Source organism: Aspergillus alliaceus (assembly GCF_009176365.1).
Source record: "Aspergillus alliaceus strain CBS 536.65 unplaced genomic scaffold BDW43scaffold_12, whole genome shotgun sequence".
Lineage (NCBI taxonomy): Eukaryota > Fungi > Ascomycota > Eurotiomycetes > Eurotiales > Aspergillaceae > Aspergillus > Aspergillus alliaceus.
In genome coordinates this window covers 567,584-578,634 of record NW_022474695.1, presented here as the reverse complement: position 1 = coordinate 578,634, position 11,051 = coordinate 567,584, and the positions used below count along the sequence as shown (strand labels likewise).

Here is an 11,051-nt window from a genome sequence, read left to right as displayed (position 1 = left end):
TTTACAGCGAGTCAACTACAGGCAAGGGAAACAAATGTATAATGCAGTTAAAATATGAAGCAAATGGGTATCGTATTCCGATTGACATAGTACCATAGTCTGTCTTGTGTCGCGACAAGAGGCCGTCTATGATGTCAGTGTAGTGCCGCTGTGGATTGGCACAGCAGCTGTCATTCCAAACACAAAGGGCTATAGGCGAGTTTCCATGTACATATTTCCAAAACGGGCAAAGAACAGATTAAACTCAGGTCACGACCACTCTTGCTTGACAACAAGACTCAGGCGGTTTGTTACCCGAGTAATAAAACGACGTCCTTGCGAGCGGCCAGCGAGATCTCAACACATTCTAGAATGAAGGCGCTATAGAGGGTTCCACGGGTTTGTCAGCTATCTTGCGATTATCCTGCTGCATACCTAGGATCTCCCAAGCACGACCCATCATTCCATGCCCTAAGCCCTGTGGAAAACCACCGAACACTGAATTCTTCGGCGCGTGTCTCCGGGCTCGATCACGAGCAAGACGCTCTTTCTTGGCATTGACCAGTCTGTCCTGTTCTCTTTCCTGTTCGACGATGTCGTCACGCCATTCGGCCCAACGTTCGAAGTTCTCGCGTTGCTGCAGGACTTGGTAGCGCAGCTTAGTCTTCGTTGGACGCCAGCCGGTACGGTTGCTATTTTCTTGAGACATGGTGGACTTCAGGTCGCAAATACTCGAGTCTCTGGTTAGTTTGAGGAGATGTGTGAAGACGTCTCTGCTTTCCGATGCGGTTTGTTGGGTCCTGTCGCGTTGGGCGCCGGCAGAGGCTTGTGTGAGAGGTACGTCGAGCCAGGAGTACATTTCTGCTGAACGTTGCACGGAGTATGGGTCAAGCACGTTGGCGCGGCGGTTCTCTTCGCGGAGGAAGCGGACGGCTGCTTGGAGGCTTTCTACCTCGGCGCGAAGAGCCTCGTTCTCGCGCATGGTAGCCAAGGAGAGAGCGTTATCAACGACAACGCCATCGGTTGTGGCAACTCCGGTTGTGCCAGAGGCGCGTTTGACCCGGTCCAGACGGGCTTTGATGTCCTCTCGGTCGGCTTCGAGGGCCTGTAAATTCTTGCGTTGCGTTTCCACCAGCCCCTCCAGTTCTGTCTCTTTTGTTCGCATGTTTTCGATTTTGGCTTCAAGTTCTTTCACCATCGATGCCTTTTTGCTCGCTTCTTGCATCCTAGACTCGACCAGTTCTACCTTGAGCGCCTGTTCTTCAATCGTCTTGTCCTTGACACCCAGGGCTGTCGATGCTTCGTGTATCTCATTCTTAAGGCGGCGGATTTCTTCGTCGGCATCGACAGAAGTTGCTTTGTTTAACTTGAGTTCTGAAGCTCTTACGATCCAAGGTGATGGGAGTCTCTCGAATTCCGATGTTATCGACAAGTCGGTTGAAATCGAGTCAAGCTCCTCAAGGCTCCCCCCCAGGCTGCGCAGCCGATTGGCAATGAACGACATTGTATCGCTACACTCGCTTCCTGACTCAGACGGCCGCGCATAGAGCGTCGAGACCTGGGACATATTCCTCGTTGCCTCCTCTAAAGTTAGAGGCTCAGTTCGGCTTTCGTCGCTAACGATGAGCGCAATACTTTCACCTAGGTGCCGAGCCAGGACGGAAAGATCCTTAGCAGCTTCTTCCGTTTTCTTGAAGGGTCCTGCCACGTCAGAAGACAGCGCAAGGGACCTCGATCGTAGGTCTTCAAGTGCCTTATGAACTTTGCCCATAGCGACTTTGAGTCCGCGGGATTGAGATACTAGACTTTCCATTTTATTGAAAAGGAAATTGCTCTCTTCTTCCTCGCCTTCTGAGGCCGAGATCTTGGACTGCAACAAGGATCTGAGCCGCGAGATCAAGGAAGCAACATGATCCATATATGACTGAGTCAATATCGAGCGCATACACAGCTCGTCTGCGAATGTCTCCAGAGATGCTGGAATGTGGACCTCTGCAAGATGCGACATTAGTGCAATGGACCTTTGCAGTTCAATACCACATTTCTTCACGTCCAACTCGCCCTTTCTCAAGATTTCTATCCAGAAGTTCACAGTACGTTCTACCGGCTCCATCTCGAATAACGTCGCTTTAATTCCATCAAAGCTCTCTGCAGAGCAACAGGTAATGTAATTTATAAATCGGTCACAAATAGAACCGATCCACAGGAGCTTCTCGAGAACATCATGCGCCGCAAAGCCATCTTCCACTAGGGCAGAATCGGAGGTCTGCTCAGGGAATCTCTCCCGGATGGCACTACTCATCAACGACGCCTTGAAGCTAACACGCTTAAACCGTAGAAGTGCAAGAATACCATTCTTTTCCCCCTCGAAGTATTCAGGAAGATACAGCTTCAGGATGGACAAATGCTGAGAAGATTCTTGAGCATCCATACGTTCGAGTTCAATGTCGATAGTTTTAGTCTGTGCTTTCGAGACTGACGCCTGCAGCTTCAGGTTCAGATCCAGCATAGCCCGAGAACGCGTTGTTAAATCAGTGGCTTCTGCTTCTGTGATCTGCTGAGATGCCCGCATATCGTCCAAGTCTCCTTGGAGACTAGAGACTAGCTCTCGGAATCGCGCCAAAGTATACTCGAGGTCCTCTATAGCTTCATCTTGCTGGACAATCTTGCGACACTGCTCGTTGAAGAGGTTTTCCTTATAATCGATTTCCTCTTGCATTTGCTTTTCTGTCTCGATATGGTTGTATTCGAGCTCATCATTAATTTCCTTTAGCGCCTCCAGGTCTTCTATGGCAGCGTTCAGTTCGTTAATCTCCTCTTGGTAGCGCATGTTCTTCTCTGCAAGCTCTTCGATCATCTCTTCCGCACCGAGAGCAGTCTCCAGCTGCTGCTTGAGATCTTCGACGTTGTTTTCCGCTACAAGCAATTTTTCCTTGGTGGAATCGTACTGAGTTTTGATGGCCTCATAATCCTCCAGATCCTGTTGTAGTTCCTTAATCTGATCCCGCAACTCCGATTCTTGCTGCTGCGTCATATCGCGGAGACGTATGAGGGCTTCGCGGAGACGTTCGTTTGCTCTCTCCATTTGCAGCCATCCATGACTGGACTTCTCCTCCGGGCTCATAGTTTGACCGAGCTCCTCGTTCTCCTCGCGCAGAACCTCCACTTCCAGCTGGAGCTCCTCCACCCTCAATTTCAATGCTTCAACTTCATGCTTGAAAGCATCGGCCGTCTCTTCTGCCATCTCGCGGTCGAGAGTTGCCATTTCCATGATCGAGTCATGTTCTGCTTGGAGTCGCTCAATCTCTTCGAGTTTTGCTTCTGACTCTTTCAATTTCTTTCGCAGTTCGCTAATTTCAAGCTGCTGTGGCTGATATTTAGCTTGTAGTTTCTGGATGATACCCTCGAACTTATCCCGTTCCTGTTGCAGTTTCTCCAAAGCCTTAAGCTTTTCTCGGTCTTCGGTGCGCTTCTTCTCCATCACCCTAAGCTTTGTTTTCAACTCTTCCAGCTCCCTTGTCAGAGCGGTACTCTGGGCTTGTCGCGGTGAAGAGGACTGAGAGAGCCCTGAACGAGCAGTGCCTACCCGTGATGAGCCAGAAGCCAGTCTAGACACTTTGGAAGTCGACTCCTCGTTTTCCATATCATCATCCTCAGCATAATGACCAGGTGACTCAGCATCATCTGAGGGCGGGCTTGATCCGATCTCTTGTTCCTCCGATGTCTTATTCGAAACTGCTGACCGCAAAGCAGGACGCTTCGACACCGCCATGGGTGCTGTCGCGGTTCCTTGGAAGCTTGGTCTAACAGTTCTGTTCGTAGATCCAGATATCGACGGGCGGGATGGTCGGGACGCAGATGGGGGAGGTGGAGGGCCCATAGACGTTGACTTGGCGCCAATAGACGGTCGAGCCCTAGATGTCGCGGCGGAGGGCCGCGAGGGCCCGCTAATAGAGGAGCGCGGTGTAGTCGTACCCGATAACTGCTTTGTCGGCGATTGCGCCTTCGTAGGTGATTGCGGTTGCTAAGTCAATGAACAAGGAGTCCCAACAGCTTCGTAGTTCATGGTGTACATACCTTCAAGGACAGTCGCTGGGACGCAGCTTTCGCGGCGGGACTCGGACTGGCAGAACTGGCGCTGTGTCTTTTCGTATTCGCCGTTTGCATAGCACCTGATTTCTTAATCCCCAGTCCGCTCGCAGAAGCACCAGTCTGGGCCCGCCCTCTGGTCTGCGGAGCATTCGGGGTCCCCTTAGTAGCCAGTTTGGCTTCTTTTGCAGGTGGTCCAATAACGGTAGCAATGGCAGTCGGTCGGACAAACATGCCAAATCCAAATTCGCAGTCGAAATAGCGTTCGCCCTGGACCGCTCCATCGTTCTTGCCTGTAGGTTCGTCCAATTCAATGCCAATCCATTCCCCGGCAGCGAAATGAGTGGCCCCGGCAAACCGCACGGTGGCCTGCCGACCGTCGGTCAGTGTGACCACATGGCCGGGTATTAAATCAGCCATGCTCAAGCATCCAGAAACAAAGCCCCTTGCGCGAACAATGGCCTTGGGTATTGAGAATTGCGGTTGGATAGGGGCCGTTGTTGTTGTGTTTACTTAGTCGGCGGAACTTCCGTCGGAAGCCTCAGGACGCGATCCGCGCGGAAGACCTGTTGCAGCCTGAGGCACATATATCTCTCCCTATAGGCATTCCACGCAGGGGCGGTGGCTTTAGCTTGTAGTTCATAATTGGATGGATCGTGATATTGACATTGATAATCGTAGTGAATAGTATTATCGAAGCTTCGGCATATCTATACCTCTAGATCTATGTAGAAAGACAGACACCCTATGTATAACCATCACTCATACTCTTCATAACATGCGTAACACAATACAATATACAAAACTTTATCCGAACGATCTATTCACCCCCTATTCAGGTCGAAGTCTTGAATAGATGTGGGAAACAAGTCCTCAATTCTTCCAGGCTCCGGATTTGGCATTGCGACACCGGAGCATCAGGCAAAGGGAGCTCAGGCTCAACAAGGTGAGCCGTAGTCCAGCCGCGGGCTGCGGCGTGCTTGCAGTTCAACCCGGAATCATCTACAAAAGTTAGTAATGGCGACTGATTTTTGGACCGGAGTGGATAAATACACACCGACAAAATAGCATGTCTCCGTACTTGGGACCCTGGCCTCCCTTTCCGCCTTAGCGTACATCTCCTGGGTTGGCTTGCAGACCAGAGGGGGCTGCGAGTAGTCGCAGTAGGTGATACCCTCGAACAGATCATCTACCCCCAACAATTTCACGACCCGCTTGCCATGTGTGACATAGGCGTTGGTCAAAAGCCACAGCCTCACTTTACTCCGGTCGATATCCTCGAGCAACTTGCGTAATTTAAGGTCAGGTTTTAGAATGTTTTCCAATGGTAAGGCATCGTCGACTTCGCGGTTGAATTGAAGAGGATCTATTTTGTGGTGGCGAGCAAGACCTTCAATTGCGAGCCCGTACTCTTTGTAGTATTTCATGTGCAGCATGTGGGCGTCTTCACCGTTGAGGGAAAGGTGTTTAACGAAGAATTCGTCTAGAACAAGAAAACAGCTAGTTAGCCAATAGCTCTATGCCTCAGTTGCAAGGATAGGCTCACGGATCAATTTTTGCATCTCATCGTGGATGTTACTTTCTGTATGCGAGCGTCAGCATTCAGTATCGTCTTCCCCGCCAATGGGAGGTGTTTTCTTACTTCTGGGGTAGAGCTGTACACAAGGACGTTAGTATAAAAGGAAAAATAAACCGTCAATTGCATGTCTACATACACAATTATCTATGTCGAAGAAGAATACCGGTCTAGGATCCGGAATCGCGCTGGTCGCATCGTTTGAGGGAGACATTGCGGTTCTGAAATGTGTTATGCTGGTATTTAAAAAGGAGGCCGTTCGACAGCTAGGAACAAAGAATGGTGACAAAATCTGAGGTCTAGATGACAAGTAGCCCGTATAAGAAGATCTAAACAACAATGATCCGGCGAATATATGACTCATAACGTGAAAAGGTGAAGGTGAGTGGGATGTACAAGGCACTGAATACTTATTATAGAGGGGGGCAATAGTGACCAATAACCATCAGAGACATCCATCGCTGTCTACAGGGAGTTTAGCGTCTTATGAGAGCTGGCGGTCGGCGACCCGTCGGACCTTGTACTACTAGTAACTTTTCCCTTCGGAACCAACACAACGTCTCCATTCTCCCCCTCCCCCAAATCTACTCCTCTTGATCACGCCCAGGCCCGTCTGACTTGTCAGACGCTGATTCGAGTCTGGGGAGTTGCAGCCTGGGGAATAAGTGTGAAGGATTGGTATCATTATTATTAGAGCCACGAGTTTAAAAAGACCTTCCGCTAGCAAGGATAATTTTCTCGTGAAAGCTTCCAAAAAGTCATGGCAGCTGCTCAACTTCCGACGGGTAGTATCTCTACCGGGCTACCGGCAAATGAGGAAGTCCAAGAATATGAGAAGATTCTGAAAATAAGTGACGATATCTTTACTGGAACTCACCCTAGACTGAAGGTTCCCCAGCAGTTTGTGCGCAAACCCGCGCCGCGCAATCCCCCTGCCTCAACTCAAACTCAGGTAAAAACGATTGAGCGGCCTGGGTCTTCCACATGGAATGCGCCGCAACCCGTTCCAACGCCATCAAAGCCCTCGAGCGCGTTGGGTACAACTGCCCCTGATGGTCTGTCTAGCACGACCGGATCCTCACGTATCGTACCAAAACCTACTTCTGAAATTGACCCTATCTTCCTGACCAAGTCGGATGACCTAGTCAGAGCAGAATTACAGTTACAGCGACAGAGGGTGGAAAGGATTTTACGGGAACAACTTGAGCAAAAGAGACAAGAGTCAAGGCAAAAAGCCTCCATACAGGACGCGAAACCTGACTTCGATGTTTCTGATGTATTAAATAAGGCCTTCGAGATGGTCAAGCCTTCTCCCTCAATTGATGGCCCTGGTGCTGGAGCGCCTAGTGACTCGTTTGACGAGAATTCGTTCTACTCTAGTAGAGCCCCTGACTCCCCGCAGCAGGGCGACCAACAGAAACCATCATCTGCGCCTCCCTCTAACTCCGATGAACCTGCCCCTGAGGTTCCAGCAGAGAATTATTCAGATGAGTTGCAACGGCTTGAAGCCCTCAACCGAACTGAGTCGGATCAGGATATGCAAGATACTTACCTGGTTGCAGACCGCAGAATGCCCTACCAGAAACAGCCACGTCCTGCCGAGGCAGTCTTCACACCTCACACGTACCAAGAACCTCAACCAACGGACGCGTTCGAAGAGCCGGAATACTCCCCACCAGCCCCGGGCGTGCCCCCAATGGAAAGGGGAGATAACCATGATATCCCGCGAGGTTACCCCAACGGACCCAAGAGACGGGGTCCAGACACTCGACAGCCTGACCGTGCCCGTTATGCCAATGGACCGAACTCCCCCGGAGACGATGTAAGGGTTGTGCGAAACCATATAACATCACCGGTAGCGCCGCGGCCATCCAGGGTTTCTCCTTTAGCCATTGCCAAGGTTCCCTCAGTCCACCAGCACAAAGTCTCACGTCCAGAGTACGGCACGGAACATCAGGCAAGTCCCGATGCTCCACCCCAACAGTTGATGCCCAGAAAGCGCAGGAGGCTGCATGAGGAAAGAGACCGGACTCGCCCGATCTCGTATAGAATGCAAGCCGGAGCCCCTGAAGAGACGTACATCAAGGAGGAGCCAGTTTCGCCACCGCCGTTCGCGGACACTTCTCCGGCATACCGTAGTCGTCCACCTCAGGAAAGACCGATCTACATTGATGTCGCATCTCCCCGCTACACACCGGTAATAGAAAGGAGGGAGCCCCCGATAAGAGACCCTGCATATGAGGTGGACGCTTATGATATCCGTGGTGACTCCGGGATCGCGCGAACCGTGTCACGGCTGAGTACCAGACGACCGATCCGTGATGACCAAGATCTGCGGAGAGTTGCGAGTCTCCATCAAGCTCGGCAACCTGAATATTCTCGTGAATACATTGACCAAACTAGTCCCCATGCTATGCGAGCTGCGTCGTACGCTATTGTTGAGCATCCACCGCCAGACAGAACGAGGTATTATGACGAGATCGTACCAACTCCAACACGACGCTATATTCCGGCCGGGAATTCCCCGAGTTCACCACGATATCAAGAGGCATACTATGATGAGGGACCTCCAAGCCGTATCATGGCGCCTCCGACGCGGAGAATTGTGATCGACGAGCAGGGAAACCAATACTATGAAACGGTGCCAGCGCCGAGGATGCAGGCAATGCCTCCTCCATCTAGCCGTATGCCCATACCGAGAAGCGAGGTCTATGACGACCACCAGCCGGTACGCTATGCGAGTGTTCGGGCCCCATCAGTTCTTGAGGATCCGTACGCTAGTCGGAGGTACGTTCAGGATATGCCGCCTCCACAAGGGGCCTATCGGCGAGTCGCCGACTTCGCTCGGCCTGCGCCGAGCGAACGACGGCCTTATGCGGCACCATTTGATGAGCGGGAAGCCCTGCCACGCAGCGCCAGTGTTCAGGTCACCGACTATTCCACCCGACGCCCGCCTTATATCGAAGAGACGGAGCTCCCGCGCGAGAGGATCGTCAGAATGCCTAGTGTGCGACCACCAACCACTCGGTACGATGAACCGCGGGAAGTAATCCAGCGCGTAGAAAGCGTCCGACCAGCCGGCAGAGATGTGAGCGTATATATGGATGAAGACCCACGACGGCCTAGAGAATACGTTGAGCGGCCCGTCTATATTTCTGCGCGGCCTGCAGCTCGAGAAGAACGCTACTACGACAGCGGTGAACCCGAGAGGGTGGTGATCGATGGAAGCGTCCATCGAGTTCCTCAACGCTACTGAAGGTGAAGGCTCTTCCCATTCGGAGAGCATGATCTTCCAAAAGCCTTTGATTTCGCGACATTTGTTCCTTGCAGTAATTCTCATGTACAGAGCACGGTTTTCCTACTATTCAGGCAGACCATCTGATGCATTTCCCTTGTACATTCCACATTGGTTTCTCTGCATGACAGGGGTGAACGCCCGATCACCACAGCCACTCGCGTCAGGCATATCAGTACAGTTTAGAAGACGACGTCCTAATGAACATGAAATATTCATCCTTTGCGAGAGTCGGATACATTTCTTAGAAGGTCGTCTAGTCCTGAACCGGATCCCTGTACAGCAAAAGCAATGGAGGTGTATGGAAGCACCAGCTATGTATCGAGTGTTTAATATAATGCGTAATTTACCTGAAGGAGCAACAAAACAGATCATCATATATGGGTATATATGTACATAAGCAAACCATGTGAAGGCGGTGGAGACGGGCGGTCGATATCCAACATCAGGTCGAAAGTACTAGCACGTAGCACAAACACAGTCTTCAACTCTCAGGTGGAGTGAGTAAGAGCTAAGCTCCTTGGGAGCTGCATAGAAACCACCCTAACTTCCAACATGACATTTCATTCAAACCCCCCCCCCCCCCCCCCCCCCCCCCCCCCCCCCCAAGACGCCAAACAGCTAAACCATATTTTTCCACGTGAAAGGCATTCAGCCCTCGTCCTCCCCATCAGCACTAACCCGTGCACACACCGATCACTAATTCGTCCATGCAAGATAGCCCCGAGTCCAGAAACGGGTTCCGGGACTAGGGTATAGGTCCCATTTATCGGACCTTGCTTTCGACTCAACCGGCCTTGCTACTATCTATACCCATACCAGGGTGGCGATCCTCGAATCACTGAAGTACCATGTACATACATACATTACTGATTACGCTGCAGTACTCAGTACAACAATCCTCTACCTACCCGAACAGATAACTGCAGTTTCGGGACCGATACACAGCATATCCTACGCATATCTAGAGGAAATTGCATATGCAGTATAGTGTAGTGAAGGAACCTAGCAGGTCAGGGTGTAGTTGAAAGAAATCCATTCGTTCGTCGTGTGACACTAGGACAAGAGAGAAATCGATGTTTATCTCCGATGCCGTTCCAGGGGTTCTTCCTTGTTGGGTTCTTATCTTTTTGTTTTCTTTTTTGTTTTTCTCTTCCTTGGAGAGTGCTTGCCCCTTGTCCAACCTTTTCTTGTGTGACGGGGAAGGAAAAAGCAAAGAAAGTACGAAGCTCGAGGATGAAGTCAGTCAGTGGTGTGACCCACTGCATGACGTCGTTGAGATTCGAGGGGCTTTTTTTTTCTTTTGGAATAAAAAGAATGGATAATATAAATTATAGGAGATTTAAATGGAGTACCCCGGTGCTACAGCTATGGGAAGGGGAGGAGGGGGAAAACGTGATTTAAGAGTTGATTCCTGAGGCTGAAGTTCTTCGTCCTTCTCATCAGGAAAAAGAGTCGGACCCTATCAGGACCGTTTGTGTTGTTTCTTTAAGTTTATTACGAGAACTCAATCCTCGTGTCCATGGGATACAATTGACCACAATGCAGGTATCTCACGGCCGTTAGGAAAGAGTAGGTAGGTTAGTTACATACATATATGTACAGTACAAGTTTCTTCAGATACGACTACTAGGTATCTACTAGTAACTCCCTAAACTAAACATTTGCCACACACACACACACTCTCTCTCTCTCCAGCTGAGCAATGACCCATACCGGACCAACAGAAAATAAGGGACGAAAAAGTACCCTCCACCAAATGTATTGGGGCAGTATCGATTATCGACGTGCGCATAGTTGAGGATAAACTTGGGTGAGATCTCCCTCTAGGATGCTGAGTGGGCAGACCAAGCATGTTTCATCGTGGGACATTCCGGCCTTGCGTCACTGGTGTATCACCACTGCTCCGCTCCGGATGTTGTGGGAAGGGGAGAGGGAAAGTTGTATTTTGTTTACCTTCTCGTTCCCACGGAGATTTTTTGTGACATTTTACTAGGTTTGACCTTGATCCATGGTTATCACTCCTTTCGTAGAGATATGATGATCCTTTGATTGAGGAGTAGGTAGTTGGCAGGTGCTACTACTACTCTACTATATGTCTATCACCTCCGA

At 50.5% G+C, this 11,051-nt stretch overlaps 3 protein-coding genes across 3 annotated transcripts; 1 reads left to right on the top strand and 2 right to left on the bottom strand.

Moving 5' to 3' along the window:
* Nucleotides 1-294: 294 nt before the first annotated feature.
* Nucleotides 295-4,711, bottom strand: BDW43DRAFT_34528 (putative dynactin). Its single transcript, XM_032049942.1, has 2 exons — nt 4,057-4,711; nt 295-4,003 (listed from the first exon to the last, which is right to left on the bottom strand). Exons 1-2 carry the CDS (start codon nt 4,486-4,488, stop codon nt 347-349), a joined length of 4,089 nt encoding a protein of 1,362 aa, XP_031902340.1. The 5' UTR covers nt 4,489-4,711; the 3' UTR covers nt 295-346.
* Nucleotides 4,712-4,903: 192 nt separating this feature from the next.
* BDW43DRAFT_309367 (putative pyrimidine 5'-nucleotidase) lies at nt 4,904-5,858 on the bottom strand (the record flags this gene model as incomplete). The annotated part of the gene is made up of 5 exons (XM_032046690.1): nt 4,904-5,070; nt 5,126-5,551; nt 5,615-5,650; nt 5,711-5,723; nt 5,784-5,858. The coding sequence occupies 5 exons, from the start codon at nt 5,856-5,858 to the stop codon at nt 4,904-4,906; spliced, it is 717 nt and encodes a 238-aa protein (XP_031902339.1).
* Nucleotides 5,859-6,208: 350 nt separating this feature from the next.
* BDW43DRAFT_270431 (uncharacterized protein) lies at nt 6,209-9,465 on the top strand. The gene has a single exon (XM_032041338.1). It carries the CDS (start codon nt 6,405-6,407, stop codon nt 8,898-8,900), a length of 2,496 nt encoding a protein of 831 aa, XP_031902338.1. The 5' UTR covers nt 6,209-6,404; the 3' UTR covers nt 8,901-9,465.
* The last annotated feature ends 1,586 nt before the right edge of the window (nt 9,466-11,051 follow it).

Bases quoted from the DNA above. Each gene is read 5' to 3' on its own strand.
- BDW43DRAFT_34528 (XM_032049942.1), bottom strand. From the start codon at position 4,488: ATGGCTGATTTAATACCCGGCCATGTGGTCACACTGACCGACGGTCGG. The intron at 4,004-4,056 runs GTATGTACACCA...TCATTGACTTAG, and splicing joins CCCAGCGACTGTCCTTGAAG to CAACCGCAATCACCTACGAA.
- BDW43DRAFT_270431 (XM_032041338.1), top strand. From the start codon at position 6,405: ATGGCAGCTGCTCAACTTCCGACGGGTAGTATCTCTACCGGGCTACCG.